The 20,351-nt window shown below is 41.1% G+C and overlaps 1 protein-coding gene across 14 annotated transcripts in view; it reads right to left on the reverse strand.

The window, feature by feature from the left end:
* SLC4A4 (solute carrier family 4 member 4) overlaps positions 1-20,351 on the reverse strand; it is a 328,597-nt gene that overhangs the window by 62,647 nt on the left and 245,599 nt on the right. For all 14 annotated transcript variants that reach the window (XM_075351257.1, XM_075351249.1, XM_075351305.1 and 11 more), the window contains 5 exons: positions 19,124-19,281; positions 11,250-11,337; positions 10,845-10,999; positions 8,532-8,645; positions 4,067-4,241 (listed from right to left, as the gene is read on the reverse strand). In XM_075351257.1, coding sequence (XP_075207372.1) covers positions 4,067-4,241; positions 8,532-8,645; positions 10,845-10,999; positions 11,250-11,337; positions 19,124-19,281 — 690 coding nt within the window. The remainder of the gene's footprint in view (positions 1-4,066; positions 4,242-8,531; positions 8,646-10,844; positions 11,000-11,249; positions 11,338-19,123; positions 19,282-20,351) is intronic.

Here is a 20,351-nt window from a genome sequence, read left to right on the forward strand (position 1 = left end):
AGTCTGTCTATATATAAAGTCCAGTTTAAAGCCCAGACTAAGAGAAGATATTCAAGAGGGAAATGAAGAGGTGGAGTCTCTATGGGTGGAGATACAAGGAGGGAAAACTAATAAAATCCTCATAGGGGTTTGTTATAAGCCACCAAATATAACAGAAACCACTGAAAATGTATTATTGAAACAAATAGACAAAGCAGCAAATCACAATGAGGTGATTATTATGGGGGACTTCAATTACCCCGATATAGACTGGGAAACTGAAACCTGTGTATCTCAGAAAGGAAACCGGTTTCTGTCAGTAACTAAGGATAATTATCTGTCCCAACTTGTGCCGGGCCCAACTAGAGGGGCAGCCCTTCTGGACTTAATTTTAAGCAACAGGCCAGATAGAATAACAGACGTACGAGTGGATGGGCACCTAGGGAATAGTGACCACAATATAATACAATTCCACTTGTCCTTTAGTAAGGTGCCTTGGAGGGGGGTTACAAAAACGCTGAATTTCAGGAAAGCAAAGTTTGATCAACTTAGAGAAGACCTTCGCCAAATTGATTGGGACAATGTCCTCAAAAATGGGAGCACAGAAAATAAGTGGGAAATTTTTAAATCGGTATTAAACACCCACTGCGAGCTAGCCATACCATACAGAAATAAAAGGGCTAGGAACAGGAGAAAACCAATGTGGCTTAATAAGGATGTAAAAGGGGCAATGAATAATAAGAAAAAGGCATTTAAAAAGCTAAAACAAGAAGGCAGCGAGGAAGCATTAAAAATATATAGAGAAAAAAATAAAATGTGTAAAAAACAAATATATTTAGCAAAAGTAGAAACTGAGAGACTCATTGCTAAGGAAAGCAAAAAAATCCCAAACTATTCTTTAATTATATAAACAGAAAAAAGATTAAAATTGATGGTGTTGGCCCTTTAAAGAATAATGAGGGTAAAATCATAGAAAGCGATGTGGGAAAAGCAAATGTTTTAAATACTTTTTTCTCAACTGTGTTCACACAGGAAAAGCATATGCCAGGGGAAATGCAGAGTGATCATGTAAATGCCCCATTAAGTATGACCTGCCTAACCCAGGAAGAAGTGCAGAACCGACTTAGTAACATTAAAATTGACAAATCACCAGGCCCTGATGGCATTCACCCTCGGGTATTAAGGGAGTTAAGTAATGTGATAGACAGGCCTCTATTCCTTTTATTTAAAGACTCTATAGAAACTGGGTCTGTTCCACTGGATTGGCGGCTAGCAAATGTGGTACCAATATTCAAAAAAGGGTGCAAAAGGGAACCTGGAAACTATAGGCCGGTAAGCTTAACATCTGTTGTGGGTAAAATGTTTGAAGGGTTTTTAAGGGATACTATTATGGAATGTCTCAATGTTAATAACTGTTTAACTCCATATCAACATGGATTTATGAAGGATCGCTCCTGTCAAACTAACCTGATCAGCTTCTATGAGGATGTAAGCTCTCACATGGACCGAGGAGAATCATTGGATGTCATTTATCTCGACTTCGGTAAAGCATTTGACACTGTCCCACATAAAAGACTGCTAAGTAAAATGAGAAAGCTTGGGCTTGGGGAAAATGTGTGTAGATGGGTAGGTAGCTGGCTTAGTGGTAGAAAACAAAGAGTGGTTATTAATGGTGCATACTCAGATTGGGCCAGGGTTACTAGTGGGGTGCCACAGGGGTCTGTATTGGGCCCCCTACTATTTAATATATTTATTAATGATCTGGTGGATGGTTTACAGAGTAAAATATCAGTATTTGCAGATGATACAAAACTATGTAAGGTAGTTAACACAAAGGAGGACAGTTTGCAACTACAGATGGACTTGAGTAAATTGGAGAATTGGGCTGAAAAATGGCAAATGAGGTTTAACACAGATAAGTGTAAGGTTATGCACATGGGAAGGAGAAACAGATGCTACGATTACTTACTAAATGGGAAACTGCTGGGGAAATCAGACATGGAAAAAGACTTAGGCATCTTAGTGAATAAGAATCTAAATTGGAGTGCCCAGTGTCAGGCAGCAGCCACCAAAGCAAATAGGGTGATGGGATGCATTAGAAGAGGTCTGGGGGCACGAGATGAAAACATCATTCTCCCTCTGTACAAATCACTAGTCAGACCACACTTGGAGTATTGTGTGCAATTTTGGGCGCCGGTGCTGAAGAAAGACATTACTGAACTTGAAAGGGTTCAGAGGCGGGCTACTAAAATAATAAATGGAATGGGTGCATTACAATACACGGAAAGGTTATCAAAATTAGGTCTATTTACTCTAGAAAAGAGAAGACTTAGGGGAGACCTAATAAATATGTACAAATATATCAGAGGGCCATATAGAGATCTCTCCCATGATCTGTTTGTACCAAGGACTATGACAAGAACAAGGGGACATTCTTTTCGATTGGAGGAAAGAAAATTCCTACATCAGCATAGAAGAGGGTTCTTCACGGTAAGAGCAGTGAGGCTCTGGAACTCTCTTCCTGAGGAAGTGGTGATGGCCAACTCACTGAATGAATTTAAGAGAGGAATGGATGCATTTCTTGTTAGCAAAAGTATAGAAGGTTATAAATAGCATAATCTTACAGGTAGATAGAAGAGCGACCAAGATTATTAGAGGAATGGGTGGGCTGCAATACCAAGACAGGTTATTAAACTTGGGGTTAGTTAGTTAGGAAAAACAAAGGCTTAGGGGGATCTAATCACAATGTATAAATATATGAGGGGACAGTACAGAGACCTTTCCAAAGATCTCTTTACACCTAGGCCTGCGACTGGAGCACGGGGGCATCCGCTACGTCTTGAGGAAAGAATGTTTAATCATAATCACAGATGAGGACTCTTTACTGTACGAGCAGTGAGACTATGGAGCTCTCTGCCGTATGATGTTGTATTGAGGGATTCACAAGTAAAATTTAAGCAGAGCCTGATCGCATTAATTGAAAAATATAATATTACCAGTTATGTATATTGGATTTTATGACAGGGTGTTGATCCAGGGAACTAGTCTGATTGCCGTATGTGGAGTCAGGAAGGAATTTTTTTCCCCATTGGAGCTTATTTGACACATTGGGGTTTTTTTGCCTTCCTCTGGATCAACATGTTAGGCTACGGGTTGAACTAGATGGACTTAGAGTCTCCCTTCAACCTTAAAAACTATGAAACTATGAAACTATGATATAAGGACATGGATTACTGGAACAATGTCCTGTGGTCTGATGAGACCAAGATAAACTTATCTGGTTCAGATGTCAGCAACCAGGTGAGAAGTACAAAGACAAGTGTGTCTTGCCTACAGTTAAACATGGTGGTGGGAAGATCATGGTTTGGACCTACGTGAGTGCTGCTGGCTGTGGAATGTTACAGTTCATTGAAGGAATCATGAATGCTAAAATGTACTGTTAGATAATGAAGCAGAGCAAGATCCTCTCCCTGGGCCACAGCGCAATATTCCGTCATGATAATGACCCCAAATACACCTCCAAGGGAACCACTGCCTTGCTAAAAAAAAACTGAGGGTAAAGGTGCTGGACTAGCGAAGCATGTCTCCAGATCTAAACCCTATTGCGCATTTGTCATCCTCAAACAGAAGGTGGAGGAGCGCAAGGACTTTAATTTCCACCAGTTCCATGATGTTGTGGAAGAGGATTCCAGTGACTCTTGTGAAGCTCTAGTGAAATCCATACGCAAAGAGAGTTAAGGCAGTGCTTTAAAATAATGGTGGCCACCCAAAATATTGCCACTCTGGGCACAATTTGACCATTTTCACTTAGGAGTGTACTCACTTTTGTTGCCAGCAGGTTTGACATTAATGACTCTGTGTTGCATTATTTAGAGGGTACACCAAAATTACACTGTTATACAAGCTGTACACTAATTACTTTACATTACAGCAAAGTGTCATATCTTCAGTGTTGTCCCATACAAAGATATAATAAAATATTTAAAAAAAAATGTGAGGAGTGTACTCACTTTTGTAATATACATGCAATTTTGTTTTACTGTTAGAACACTACTATCATACCAATGCTGGGAAAAAAAAGTAATACCTGCATATTATCTGTGGCATCTCCAAGAAGTCCACCAAAAGTAATAGCATTGGTCACAGTACCCAAGTAAATAAAAAGTATGGCTGAAAGCGACTGAATACTTAATCCATCATAAAAATCACTGCCAAAAAAGGGGGCTTTTCTTTTGATGTCTTCAATTAATCCTCCACAAAATCTGTTAACATAAAAATGTATAATAAATAATTTATTAAATGAAAGTAAAAGACTGTCAGAGGTGTACATCTCATGACTGTAATAATAAAATAGTAGGCAAGATATAAAAATAATATTGTAGCAAAATCATATTAAGATCATAATTTATAATTTATAATAAAAAATAATGTCCAGTACATATGTACACTCCTTATCATTGCAACATCAACACTGAATTATGAAAAATAGAGGAAAATAATAATAATAATAATAATAATAATAATAATAATAATAATAATAATAATGTAATAATATATTAATAATAATATAATAATAATAGAGGACATAACATCTGTTTGTATGTTCTCGCCGCGTTTGCAGGGTTTTCCTTCGGGAACTTGGGTTTCGTTCCACACTCCAAAGACCACACTGATAGGGAGTTTAGATTGTTAGCCCCAATAGGAACAGTAATTATAATGTCTATAATGTGCTACTTGAGTAAAACAAATAAAGAAATATTAATAATATCCAAATTATGAAAAAATGGAAATCAAATTTTCAAAACATCTCAAAATGATTCAATATTAAGTATGAGCACCACAAATACCACAGTTTCACACCTTGGCATGTTATCAATGAGGTTATTAACCTCTTCATGACCGGCCGATTTTTCTCTTACCGTTTTTTTTTCGCCATTCTTCTTTCGAGAGACGTAACTTTTTATTTTTCAGTCAATATGGCCATGTGAGGGCTTGTTTTTTGCTGTACTTTTAAATGAAAGCATAAGTTTTACCATATAGTGTACTTGAAAACAGCAAAAAAATTGCAAGTGCGGAAAAATTGCAAAAAAAGTGCGATAGCGCTAATGTTTTTGAGATATTTTATTCACTATGTTCACTATATGGTAAAACTGATGTTTGGGTGTGATGCCTGAGGTCGGTGTGAGTTCGTAGACACCAAACATGTATAGGTTTACTTTTATCTAAGGGGTTAAAAAAAATCAGAAGGTTGTCCGAAAAAAGTGGCGCACGTTTTACGCCATATTCCGTGACCTGTAGCGTTTTCATTTTTTAGAATCTATGGCTCAGTGACTGCATATTTTTTGCGTCTCAGGTTGATGTTTTTAACGGTACCATTTTTGCGCAGATGCTTTTGATCTCCTGTTATAGCATTTAGCGCAAAATTTGTGGCGACTAAAAATGTAATTTTGGTGTTTGGAATTTTTTCTCGCTACGCCGTTTACCGATCAGATTAATTGATTTTATATTTTGATAGATCGGGCATTTGTGAACACGGCGATACCAAATGTGTGTATATTTTTTATTTTTTAACCCTCTAATTTTCAATGGGGTGAAAGGAGGGTGATTTGAACTTTTAGGTTTTTTTATTTTTTAAAACTTTTTTTTTTAACTTTACTTGGTCCCCTAGGGCAGAGGTTCCCAACTCCAGTCCTCAAGGCACACCAACAGTGCATGTTTTCAGGATTTCCTTAGTATTGCACAGGTGATAATTGAATCACCTGCAAAGGTGCTGAATCCAACACCCATGCAATGCTAAAGAAATCCTGAAAACATGCACTGTTGGTGTGCCTTGAGGACTGGAGTTGGGAACCTCTGCCCTAGGGGACTATATGAATCAGCTGTCTGATCGCTCTGTCATATTTGCTGATCACAGCTACACAGCTGTGAACAGCAGATATGCTCCTAACCTGTCTCACCTAGCTCTTGGCTGTGTGAGGAAGGAAGTGAGTCATGCGAGCTACAGGAGTCATCACATGACTCTGTGCTACCATGACAACAACCGGAAGTCACCATTTAAGGGGTTAAAAGGCACGGGCGGATAACGATTTCACTCGTGCCTGGCAGGCACACATCTCAGCTGTAAAAATCAGCTGAGATGTGTGCCGATCGCTGCAAGCTGCATGCAGCACCCCATGGGCAGTAACACTATGACTGCTAGGATGTAAGATTACTGCCTGCGGTCGTTAAGGGGTTAATAGTTGTATGAATAGTGTACTGAATGCATTTCGGCTCACATATAATCAAGATCTGCTGCTGGCAGCTCCCTTTGCAAGTCTGAAGATGCTGCAGTCCATGGTAGCACATTTAGGTCATGAAGTCTGCTCACAGTAGAACAAGTAACAATCAGCCTGATGTTGTCATGTTAAAAAACAGCTTCTGTGACACTTTCAGGTTCACTTGTGAAGGCTTCTTTATGGGGTTGCCCGCTAAGTCTAAAGACCAACCTCTGGCTATTATAGCATCTGAGACAAAAGCAGGACTCATTGCTGGAGAGGATTCCACTTTCCATTGCCCTCCTGCTTAGCGCAATGGTGGCATTGAGAGTGGTAGCATGTGGTCAATGGAATATCTGTAGCTGAACATCTGGCTTATAGCCCAATGTCATGTAAACACCTTCTGTTGGTTCGTGTACTGATGCTTAGGCTTAATATTTGATGTCTAATTTCACTTTGCAGTTCAGAATATATTGCTATGCACCATTCTTTGAATCTGATCAGACTACATGGATAATACCATGAAGAGACCTTCAGGATTGAACACCATACCTGTCCTATTTCTAAGACTATGATGTTTGGGTGGCACTAAAAAGGTATGCCAACAGCTCAGCATTATATTGATTTGGTTGTGAAACCAGTAGTGCAGCCATTTCCCCAGAGTGTCCTGGAGCTGATTTCCACCACAAACAATGCCAGTCCACATGAAGCTTGTGCTAGTGGGTGCAGCTTACATGAGCGAAATGTAGCGCCATGGCCTTCAGCATGTCCAGGTCTATAACCCCATCAAACACATCTGGAACGACATTTGTCGGCAATTGCAAAGGGAGATGACAACAGTGGATCTTGAGGATTTGTGTGCCCAGGTGCATTCAGTATGGCAGAACATTCCTCAGACATCTATTAATAACCTCATTGATATCATGCATGATGTGTAAGTGTGTATATTCCGGCACTTGGTGCTCATACAAGCTCAAAACTGTGTTCCCATTTTTTCATCATTTGCATGTTAGTAACATCTATCAAGCCTGTGATTTTCATCATACCATAATTTCATAATTCCACAACTTTCCCTGTTTGGTGTTGCAATTTCAATGTTGAGGAAGATATTTCATGGGGAAAAAAATGCTGGGTATACATTTGCAAATAAAAATTAACCTATACTGATATTAATATCTATGTTATTACATAATATATTCTGCACCATATCCTCATTCAAGTTATTTTGATCATCTATTCCTAGTAATTTAATGAACTATCATCAAGGAGTTGATCTAGGACTATTGAGACCGGTGGGAAAGAGAAAATGTGGAGGTCCGCTGCATTTCTTTCTGAAAGAAAACAAGCTGAAGATAATAATAGAACAATATAATGCTAAATAATAAAGCTATATAGTTCCTCTATAAAACAGCCAGACTAAGCTGGAGAGTGATTAAATAGCAGTAATCAGATCCTGGGTTTTATAGTCAAGCATTAAAGAATGTTTGGCATTGTTATCCCCTGGTATAAACGACCAGGATTGTTGTTAAGGTCTCTATTTGGTGGGGCCTCAGAACCTTTACTTTTTAACCTTCCTGTAGTATGACCCTTAAGGTCCAGTCACACATAACAAGATCGTTAACGAGATCGTTACTACGTCACAGTTTCCGGATCGTTCTTAAGTCGTCGGTGAGATCGTTGGTGAGATGTCACAGTCATTTTCCCAACGACTTTAGTAACGATTAAACGTCCTGTATAACGATCTTGTTGGTCTTTGGGACCCTGTTACACAGCAGCTATGTAACGATTCCGACCTCAAATAGGGGCGTAGTGTTTGACGCTGTAAGCCACGTAGGCGTGCATATGCGTCGATTTACTGTTCTCAGTGCCAACCAATCGGTGCAGAGGGGGCGCGGAAAAGGTGATGCAACTACACCCCTACATGTCACACTTTAAGTTCTCATCTAGGTAGTTAACGAGATCGTTGGTAGGTGTCAAACATACAGATCCATCCTGCCCAGCAGGACTCCGAGCCAAAAATGGCCCAGGACATTCAGCAACGACCAACGATCTCACAGAAGGGGGCGGATCGTTGGTATATGTCAAACATAACAAGATCGCTGGTGAAGTCGTTGTTTCGTCACAGAAACAGTGACGTAGCAACGATGTCGTTAGCGATCTCGTTATGTGTGAAGTGGCCTTTAAACTTCCAACTTCACAATCTTTTAATGTCACTCTTACACAGCATAGTAGTATTATATTCCACAACTGAGATGTTTGCCTAGAACATAAAGAGCATCCTACTACTGTATCACTCACCGTCCGGTCCTCTGCAGCTCCGGTGAATCACCATGTCCTCCACCTCCATGACCAGCATCATGTGGAGTGTCTCCATTCATTTGCACACTTTCCCCACCTGAGTACATGTTTTTCCTGTGAATGTCACAATAATTGGCACTGTCAAAATGGGGGCCGCATTCTTTGCAGGACAATTTTAATGATTCCATGTTTTTTTCGATACACCTTTGGATCAACATTTTGAACATTTTTTGCTAGATTATAACAAACCTGCACTTTTTTGTTTAGTTAAATATATATATATATATATTTATATATATATATATATATATATATATATATATATATATATATATATATATATATAAAAATCATTTTAATGGCAAAAAAGTCATGCTTTATTTTGAATATTTTTTTTTACATTTTATCCCCTTCTTCTAATATTGTTTTACAATTAGCAACATCATACAGTCATCTTAGCCAACATCTTGTAGTAATGTCCCCCATCCTGTAGTAATGCCCCCCATCCTGAAGTAATGTCCCCTTTGTGTCCTGTATAATATGCACATCCTTGTGTCCTGTAGTTACCGTATGTTCCCCATACTGTAGCAATGTCCCCATCCCCCCCATCCTTGTGCCCTGTAGTAATGTCCCCATCCTTGTCCTCCGTAGTAATGTCCCCTTCTTGTCCCCTGTAGTAATGTCTCCCATCCTTGTGCCCTATAGTAATGTGCTCCTTCCTTGTACCCTGAGTAATGTGCCCATCATTGTGCCCTGTAGTATTGTGCCCATCCTTGAAGTATTGTCCATACTTGAGCCCTGTAGTATTGTGCTCATCTTTGTGCCCTGTATTATTCTGCCTTGTAGAGCTGTGCACATCCTTGTAGTATTTTGCCTATTCTGGTAGTATTTTGCCCAGTAGTATTGTGCCCATCCTTGTAGTATTGTGCTCATCCTTCTACTATTGTGCCCATCCTTGTAGTATTGTGCCCATCCTTGTAGTATTGTGTCCATCCTTGTAGTATTGTGCCCATCCTTGTAGTATTGTGTCCATCCTTGTAGTATTGTGTCCATCCTTGTAGTATTGTGTCCATCCTTGTAGTATTCTGCCCATCCTTGTAGTATTCTGCCCATCCTTGTAGTATTCTGCTCATCCTTGTAGTATTGTGTCCATCCTTGTAGTATTCTGCCCATCCTTGTAGTATTGTGCCCATCCTTCTAGTATTGTGCCCATCCTTCTAGTATTGTGCCCATCCTTCTAGTATTGTGCCCATCCCTCTAGTATTCTGCCCATCCTTATAGTATTCTGCCCATCCTTCTAGTATTCTACCCATCCTTCTAGTATTCTGCCCATCCTTCTAGTATTCTGCCCATCCTTCTAGTATTCTGCCCATCCTTGTGCACTCATCCTCGTCCCCTATTATGCCGCTCTTCCCAAATGCCACACAAAAAAAAAAATTCTTCTCACCTTTCCTCCGTTTCCGCCTATTAGGCTGCGTGCTAATCAGTGTTGTTTGCAGCGTTTTGGAGGCAGCATGTTTCAGCTGCGTCCAGAGCGCTGGGTTGTACACTACAAGCAGAGTGGATGGGATTTCCAGCAAAAACGGACCTGCGGTGCGGCTTTCAGGGTCGCAAGTGTCCTCCATACTGTGAATACAGCGAGGAGACTGCAGCGACCCGAAACCAGATCGTGAGCACGAGCAGCTGCGGTCTCCTGTATTCTCCTGCGGAGGAGACTCGCGGCCCCGCAGTCAGGACCCACCGCGTCCAGGACACAGTGGGTCCAGATCGTGGGCACATACCTGCTGTTTTGCGGCCTGCAGACCCCGTGACGAACGCAGCTCTATGCTGGGAGCCAGCGCCAGCAGGTACAGTTGAATCATTTGCGGTGCCGCGCAGAGGAGCCCTGAGCACTATACCAATGGCTGCTGCTGGCCAATCATATGCAAGGAGGTGACATCATACAGTGACATCACCTCCTTGCATCTGATTGGCCGCGTCATCCATTGGTGTAGTGCCATCAGCTCCACTGCGCGGCACCGCAAATGATTCAACTGTGCAGTGCCTGCCGGCGCCGACTCCCAGCATAGAGCTGCGATTATCACGGGGTCTGCGGGCCGCAAAAAAGCAACTTCAGGGGCTGTATGTGGCCCGCGGGCCATGTGTTTGAGACCTCTGAACTAGATGGATCAAGGTTGAACTAGATGGACCTATGGACCTAGGTCTTTTTTCAACCTATGTAGCTATGATGGAATAGTTACACTGCCCGCCCAAGGTATATTTTAGCTTTTTTAATTAATTTACTAAATTAATATATAGAAATTAGAACTGTACCTCTTATCAGAAGATGGAAGAGACTTTGGCGGTTCTATCCTTATTGTAGGGTCCCATTCACCGGGTGGAAGCACTATTACCTCATCCAGAAACTCGTCAATTCCAGCAATCAGGTCCTGCCTGTCTTTTGCTTTATAGGCAATATCATGGAATACCTAAAATGAAATAATTATAGTATTTCTTACTATTACAGGGACATCATATCAGATTGCAAAAGTGGCCAATCCCTTCTTCATCTTTGAGTCAAAAATGTTTTAAAATTAGTCTTATATGCAACTACAAATATTTAACAACAACTTGCGCCACTATGCTACCACCACATATTTTTATATTGAAGACTATTTATTCTTTGACCTCATAAATATGTATCCTCAATAAAAAAAATAAAAGCTATGCAAGTGTTACCTCATCAGACATCAAAGTTGCTATACTTCTTCCAATTTCATGATATGACTTGGCTTTTCCTTTTGGTCCCAGTAGGATAAAAAGGAATCTGAATGCAAAAATATGAAAAATGAACCACCATTGTAACATAATATTAAATCTAACAAATAATTACCATTTTAATTACTCTTCAACATCTGAAATACTTTTACATTTAGTATGACAATGGACGGGTATAGCAAAATTGCTAGGGATTAGCGCCAAGCTCACTACAACTTCCCTGTTCAAGGTACTTTCAGCAGGCCCGGTCTAATTACTCTGCATACAGTAAAATGTGTGGAAATATACACTTTTTTTCTGAGGCAACATTTCAATCTCTGATAACGGGATTTAACACGAGGAGGCGGGGAGAATGTCAATCCCACCCCTCTCAGCAGCCCATAATGCGATCATGCAGTGCCGATTGTCATGACAGCTGGGGCTCAGCTGATGAACCCTGTGTATGTCATGGCAATCCTCCTGTGAACAATGACTGCGAGCTGGCATTCACAGGAGATCATGATTTCTGCTGTATAGAGAAGTGCAGAACCACTGCTCTGTATAGCACAAATAATCGGATGGTCGCAGATTCTAGTCCCCTAAGCAGCCTATTAAACACAAGAAAAAGTGGGAAAAAGTTTTAAAAAATAATAAAAAAAAAAAACACAGAAAAGTTGACATCACCTTCCCCTTCTGGACCATTAAAAATAAAACAATTAAAAAAAAATACACATATTCAGTATCATAAAAGTATGATCTATCAAAATATAAAATAAATTAATCAGGTTGGTAAATAGTGTAATGAGAAAAATAATGAAAACGCAAGAATTACATTTTTTGGTCGTTGCAACATTGCAATAAAAGCCAATCAAAACAATCAAAATAAAAGGCAATCAAGACATCACATCTACCCAAAAATGGTATCAGTAAAAACATCAGCTTAGAGGGCAAAAAATAAGCCATTACTCAGCACCAGATCCCCAAAAGTGCAAACTTTACAAGTCACGAAAAATGGAGACAAAAGCAAAAAAAAAAAAAATTAAAAATGACCAATTTTTTTTCACTACCTAAAGAGGACCAACCACCAGGATTTTCATATATAAACTAAAGCCAGTGCTATACTAGCGATATCATACTGAGTCTAAACATACCTTTAATTGTGAGATCGGATGTATACTTTTTGAAATACAAGTAAAATTTGTGAAATACACTGTTATTTCATTGACAGCAGCTACAGAATATCTAATAGGTGGGTAGGGTTTTGCTAGTTATTCCAGCTCCTGTCTGATTGCATGTCCTTCCTCCCCCCTGTTTCTGTTATTACAAGGGGAGAAAGGAGGGAGGAAGAACAGAGGGGAGGAAGGACAGGCAGGCAGACAGGAGCGGGAATAACTAACAAAACCCGACTAACCTATTAGATATTTTGCAGATATATAGGAAAATTCTGGTGGTTGGTTCTCTAAAAAAAACTCATACATGTTTGGTATTTGGTATGTGCGTACATTTACTGACCTGGAGAATCATATTGCCCAGTTAGTGTTATCATATAGTGAACATGGTAAAAGAAAAAAAAAAACAATAGCGGAGTTGCACTTTTTTTGCAATTTCACGGAACTTGGAATTTTTTCCACTTTCCATTATACTATCCTTAAGGCCTCTGCCACACTCACGTGAAAATTACGCACGTGCCAAGAGACACGTATTTCCCCTGCGTGTTGTGTGCAGGTAAGTACGTGTCTCTGGTATGTGCGGGCCACGTGTGTTCTACGTGTGCTATCCGCGATAGCACACGTAGAACCGGTAATTTGCATACTCACCTGGTCCTTCCTGCTGTCCGCGCTGCTGTCCGTGGTGCTGATCCTCGGTCTCCAGCCCTCCCGTCTCCCCGCTGCTGCTGCTGGCAGGCAGTGAAGTGAATATTAAATGAAAATAATGAGCGACGGTCGGCAGCAAGAGGCAGCAGCGGCAGAGACAGGAGGGCTGGAGAAGGTGAGTAAATGTTTTGTTTTTTTCACTGACACGTGTGTTTTCTCCGGCGCGTGTCACACGGGACTGCAACCACACTACACCCGTGTGGTACGGGTGTGGGCCGTGTGACACCCGTGCTGCCGGAGAAAACACTGACATGTCAGCGTTTAGAAAAACGCACACACATACAAACGCACACGGACACACGTTCCGTGTGGTTTTACGTGTGTGTGCCTGCTACCATAGGGTAGCATTGCTTAATGTGTCTCCGTGCCACCGGTACGTGCAAAAAATGACAAACACGTGCCGGCGGCACGGATGTGTGTCGCAGGCCTAAAGGGAACCTGTCACCAGATTTGGGGCCTATAAGCTGCGGCCACCACCAGTGGGCTCTTATATACAGCATTCTAACATGCTGTATATAAGAGCTCAGGCCGCTGCATAGAACGTAAAAATCACTTTATAATACCTAAACGATCGGTGCGGAGCAGATGGGTCAAATGAGTGTCTCCATTCTCTAGGTGCGGCGCCTCCTCTTTCATCCGACGTCATCCACAATAGCTGGCATTGAGGTTCCGCGCATGTGCACTACAATACTTTGATCTGCCCTGCTTAGGGCAGATCAAAGTGCGCCTGCGCAGGACACCAGTGTCGGCTTGTGTGGATGATGTAGGACGCGTCATGCACCCCGGCTTCAGAAGACAGAGGACAAAGATGGCCGAAAGAGTAGGCTCCGGAACCGGAGAACGGAGACATCCATCCGACCTATCTGTTCCGCACCGACCATTAAGGTAAGTATTTTAAAGTGTTTTTTATGTTCTACACAGTGGCCTGGGCTCTGATATACAGCATGTTAGAATGCTGGTGGTGGCCGCAGCTTATAGGCCCCAAATTTGGTGACAGGTTCCCTTTATAGCTATAATGTTTAGCTCAAACAGTGACTGTTTATGGCACAAACCAATTGTAATAGCCTAGTTGATTCATGATGGGATCTATCTGAATTTGCGTGCAAACTATAAGTCCTATCTTTATAACCTATCTATATGATATTGCGGATTGTGCTCCTCAGCTTTTCGTTGGTATTTATATCAGTAAATGAGAGCTTGATAAGTTTACATGGACGCTGTTAGCAGAATGCTGAGACTTTCCACTAAACACACTGCTCTCCGGGGATTTACAGATCGGATTTTCACCGGATTCAGACAATGCCAATGGCTCCACATTTCTCACAAATGTAAATTTAATTGAATTGTTAAATCACTGATAAAACTTGGTGCTAAAGACAATAAATACATAATGGATTTTTTTTTTTAAATGCACAAGGCTTTATTTCCATTAATGTTATGCAGTAGACTATTTCTGTTTTATTGTTTTTACTATAATGTTTCTATAAAAGGTTACATCTCTATAACAATCATGTCTGAGAAACTTCTGGAAAGGGGGTTTGTAAAAAGAAATTTAGCAAAAAATAAAAATGGCGATAAAATAAAACATTTATAAGGATATAAAATATCACAGAAAACAACTCAACCTAGGAGTTTCAGGGAATGAAAATGGCTATCTACTAATGCTTTACGGGGATCATTCAAATCCTTCATGTAGTATTTATTCCTGCCTTTCTTCCAAGAACTAACTTGTTTTTCCTGTCTACAAATCCTTAAGAGGGCTTGCTTCTTTGTAGTTTTGAACAGTTTACCATATAATGTACTAAGAAACAAAAAAAGGATAAAATGGTGAAAAAAACACAATTCTGCCATTATTTTTCATTTGTTTTTATAGTATTCTGTATGTGGTAGAAATGACCCAGCAGCCTTATTATGTCTATATAGCAGTATCACATTTCTAAAGGTTATTTTTTAGATTTTCCTGCTTTTAACATGTTATGAACTTTAAAAAATAAAATAATATAGTTTTGCATTACTATTTTTGAAGACATACATTAAACTGTTTCTTTATAGACATATGCTTGTGATCAGGGCCCTCACTCCTTTTGTAACTGTTAAGCTCTATGTATTATCTTTATTGTCTGTATAGCTCCCTGCTAAATTGTTAAATGCTGCGGGATATATTGGCACTATATAAATAAAATTATTATTATTATTATTATTATTCTTAATTATTTGATGCCTGCGTGTATAGATTTTATTGGACCATTTTGGGGTATATAGACCTTTGATTTCTGTTTAATCCATTTTTGGAGAGAGGTAACCAAAAGAATAAAAAATCAATACTGGCTTTTCATTTATTTTTACTTTACCAAAAGGGTTAAATAATGTTTTATTTTGAAAGATTGGACTCTTTTTTTCATTTTTGGAATGACAAAAAGGGGATGATATCAACTTTCATAATTTTTTTAAAGGGTTATTTGGGAGCATTTTATTATGCTCTCATGGACCTAAAGGTCCAGTCACACTAAACAACTTACCAGTGATCCCAACAACGATACAACCTGATAGGGATCGCTGGTAAATTGCTAGGAGGTCGCTGGTGAGATGTCACACTAAGTGACGCTCCAGCGATCCCACCAGCAACCTGACCTGGCAGGCATCGCTGGAGCGTCGCTACACATGGAAGCATGCTGCGCTTGGTAACTAAGGTAAATATCGGGTAACCAACCCGATATTTACCTTGGTTACCAGCGCACACCGCTTAGCGCTGGCTCCCTGCACACCTAGCCACAGTACACATCGGGTTAATTACCCGATGTGTACTCTGCTACGTGTGCAGGCAGCAGGGAGCCGGCTTCTGCGGACGCTGGTAACCACGGTAAACATTGGGTAACCAAGAAGCGCTTCCCTTGGTTACCCGATATTTACCTTCGTTACCAGCGTCCGCCGCTCTCACACTGCCAGTGCCGGCTCCCTGGTCCCTGCACTACAAGCTACAGTACACATCGCGTTAATTACCCGATGTGTGCTCCGGCTACGTGTGCAGAGAGCAGGGAGCCGGCACGGACAGCTGAGAGCGGCGGATGCTGGTAACGAAGGTAAATATCAGGCAACCAAGGGAAGGGCTTCTCGGTTACCCGATATTTACATTGGTTACCAGCGTCTGCAGAAGCCGGCTCCCTGCTCACTGCACATTTAGTTGTTGCTCTGTCGCTGTCACACACAGCGATGTGTGCTTCACAGTGGGAGAGCAACAACTAAAAAAGGGTCCAGGACATTCATCAACAACCAACGACCTCACATCAGGGGCCAGGTTGTTGCTGGATGTCACACTAAGCAACATTGCTAGCAAGTTGTGCCTCAGCAGCTATGTTGGTAGCGATGTTGCTTAGTGTGACGGTACCTTAAGAACTGATAGGCAGATAGTTGCTAACTATCTGCCTGCTCTATCTGGCGCCTGTTCAGAGTAATCATGAACTGTTGCTACCAGAAATTCTGCTGCATCAATGAAGCAGCTTTTTCTCTTCCAGGCTGCTGTGTCTATGAGGTGTGACAGCTGACGCCATGATGATTGACAGATGGCTCCCTACAGTTATGCAGTTTCTTGTAACTATGTTATTATTTTTTCATGGGCCTGAGGCTGCTTTCACACATCCGGCTTGAGCTATGCGGCTCAATCCGGCTGTGCAAGCTATGCAACGGATGCGGTGAAAACACCGCATCCTTTGCATAAGTTTTTCCTTTGCGGCCAGTCCGGTTTTTGCCGCTTGCGGCATGCTATTGAGCATGCGCAGTGGCAAAAACTGCATGCGGCGGCCGGATGCGGTTATTGCCGCATCGCGCCGCATCCGGCCGCCATAGGCATGCATTGAAAAATGCGCCGCATCGGCCGAATGCGGCGCGATGCGGGTTTTTTTGCCGCACGAAAAAACGTGCCAGGCAACGTTCCATCTGGCCGCCGCATCGGCTAAATCTGCCGCATGCGGCAAAAAACGGACGGAACGCAAGGCCATGCGGCACAATGCGGCACTAATTAAAGTCTATGCAGGAAAATCGCAACCGGCAGCAAAAAAAACGGTTGCGATTTTCCTGCAAAGTGCCAGATTGTACCGCATTGCAGAAACCGGAGGTGTGAAAGCAGCCTAAGAAGTTATAGGCAGGTGGTGACTAACCACCTGCCTGCTCTATCTGGCACCGGCTTAGAGCAATCATGAAAAGCTCCTGCCGGCAATTCTGCTGCTTCATGTCAAAAGAGCAGCTCTTCCTCTTCCAGGCTGATGGGTCGATAGGATGTGACAGCTCACACCATGAAGATTGACAGCTGGCTCCCTACAGGTATGCAGTGGAGAGCTGACTGTCAATCAGCCTGACATCGGCAGTGACATCCCACCAATTGAGTAGAGCGTACGATAAGCAGCTGCTCTATTAATGTTACATCAATGGAAACTGCAGAATCGCTGTCAGGAGCGGTCTGTGACTGCTGTGAGCCAGTAGTGACTGGCACCAGGCAGAACAAGCAGGTCATTAGCAACTATCTGCCTTCAAGCTCTTAAGCTGGGTTCACACATAGCGACAATGACAACGACGTCGCTGTTACGTCACCATTTTCGGTGACGTAGCAGTGACGTCCCGTCACTGTCGCTGTGTATGACATCCAGCAACGACCCGGCCCCTGCTGTGAGGTCGCCGGTCGTTGCTGAATGCCCTGCTTCATTTTTTGCTCGTTGCTTTCCCGCTGTGAAGCACACATCGCTGTGTGTGACAGCGAGAGAGCGACGAACTGAAGAGAGCAGGGAGCAGGGAGCCGGCGTCTGGCAGTCTGCGGTAAGCTGTAACCACGGTAAACATCGGGTAACCAAGAAGCCCTTTCCTTGGTTACCCGATATTTACATTAGTTACTAGCACCGCCGCTCTCACGCTGTCAGTGCTGCCGGCTCCCTCCTCCCTGCACACAGCTAAAGTACACATCGGGAAATAAGCAAAGGTTTGCTTATTAACCGGATGTGTACTGTGGCTATGAGTGCAGGGAGCCAGCGCTAAGCGGTGTGCGCTTGTAACAAAAGGTAAATATTGGATAACCAGAGAAGCACTTTTGTTGGTTACCCGATATTTACCTTAGTTGCCAAGCGCAGCATCGCTGTGGACGTGTGTTGTTATGATCGCTGCTGCGTCTGCTGTGTTTGACAGCTAAGCAGTGATCATAACAGCGACTTACAAGGTCGCTGTTGCGTCACAGAAAATGGTGACGTAACAGCGACATCGTTGTCATTGTCGCTATGTGTGAACCCAGCTTTAGGCCAAAAGGAAGAAGATAAAATAATCCAGGATAATCCCTTTAAGACATTTTTCATTTGACACCTTTCTATTTTCTGCTGGATAAAATGAACCTACCATTCTGTAGTTACTTGTACAATACACTGCAATAACACAGCAATCAAATTACTTAATTTTTATGAAGCGCAACCAGAGCAGTACAAGTATGGAAGCAAAATGTGGCCTTCAGCAGGCACCTAACTATATGTATACATCATAATCACGATGTGGGGGCCAATAGGTGAGTAAATACACCCTAACTTAATGATTAAAAAAGGCATCTAAGCAATTAATAGAAGCATCTATGTGATTAGTCAGCAGCATTTGGAACTAGACTTGATCACAGCTATTAAAGGCAGAAACACAGTAAAACACAGCTGGCATTCACCATGTATGGCGTGAGTTTAGCACCAGGCATTGATTAAAACCATTAAACTACAAATATACACTGATATTTTAATGTGCATTTAATAAAAATTAATAACATACTGTATATGCTTTGATTACAGGTGATTTTGAAATGGATCAAGACTATCTTCACATATGCAGACCAATATTTTCAATCTCATTGTTCCCTGTGCTTTAAAATTTAGCATTTCTTTCACAGTTGCTTGTCAAATTCTATTACCAGTCAATTGTGAACCTAAGTAGACCACACAGGAAAGAAAATAGACTGTATTATTGTACCTTGTGGGCACAGGAACCTCTGTAAGAGATCCAAACATTACTGCATCCTTTAGCCGGACAAATGCAATGAAAGGATTCTCCAAGAAGTCAACTTCTCCGACAAGGACATTAGAGGCTTCAGCATCTCTTGGCAGCTTCTTCATGAATTTGTTCTTTAGCTAAGACATAAACAGAGATGATATAAGTTATTTGTATGCATATGTTTTATAAATTGGGAGTCTGAACATCATAAATTGAGTCCTTTACAAATAGCACAATGCCAGATAATGGTAGAAAAATAAAACTGGTAGTAAACAAGTTACGAACCTCTGAACATGCATGACTGCATGCAAAGATGTGAACACATAAATACCCCTGATGCCATGATCCTGTCTATAATATTATCTATAAGAAAAGTGCAGGGAATATAGGCAACAAGATGCTAAATTAACATAGACCAGAATGTGAAATGATCAAACACATCACAGAAGAATGATACTTGTGCTTGATGTCAATCTTGTACAAGAAGGTTTAGAGAAAAATGTCTACTACTGCAGAAGACAACCCAAAAATTCTAAAACCTCTTAAATGCTTCCCACAATATACTAATTTTTCTTGGATTAACAATACATACAATATTATAAAGTTTTTATATGAATAAATAGAGAATTTATACATTAAAAAATATATAATGAAGGATTTTTAAACTTAGATTAGTGTTTTAGATCCAGTAGATTCCATATTTATCAGGGAGTGTAGATGGGAACTGTGGGATATTATATTTCTTGTAGTTTTATCCACCAAGTGGCTCACACCTTTATGAACTGCGGCACAAATCGTATTAATTTAGTAAGATTTCTGGGGTAAGGAACATCACAGCTCGTCATGAATTAGACAAGCTCTGGTGTCGCACCTCCGTGGTGCCACCGTATAGCTTTCACTCCACCCATTTAGATGGAGCTAGGCAAAAGTCGCAAAATGTTTGTGCAACATTGAGTTAAAAAAGAGTTTGCGACTTTTCAAAAATTTTGAAACCAGTTTTCTGGATTAAAAGCTTTGGTGAATCGGAACCAGTGTTCCTCCTCTGAATAATGAAGCATATGACTAGTCCCAGATATTCTCCTTACTTCCCAGCCAAAGTAAACTTTAGAAGTGACTCCAGATGTCTGAGATGATTTTTGGAAAGATTCCATCCATCAGAATTCCGATTTGTGTCAGCCATGTCCATATTTCTATTTTGTTCCTAATT

Source organism: Anomaloglossus baeobatrachus, chromosome 1, assembly GCF_048569485.1.
Source record: "Anomaloglossus baeobatrachus isolate aAnoBae1 chromosome 1, aAnoBae1.hap1, whole genome shotgun sequence".
In the NCBI taxonomy this organism is placed as follows: domain Eukaryota; kingdom Metazoa; phylum Chordata; class Amphibia; order Anura; family Aromobatidae; genus Anomaloglossus; species Anomaloglossus baeobatrachus.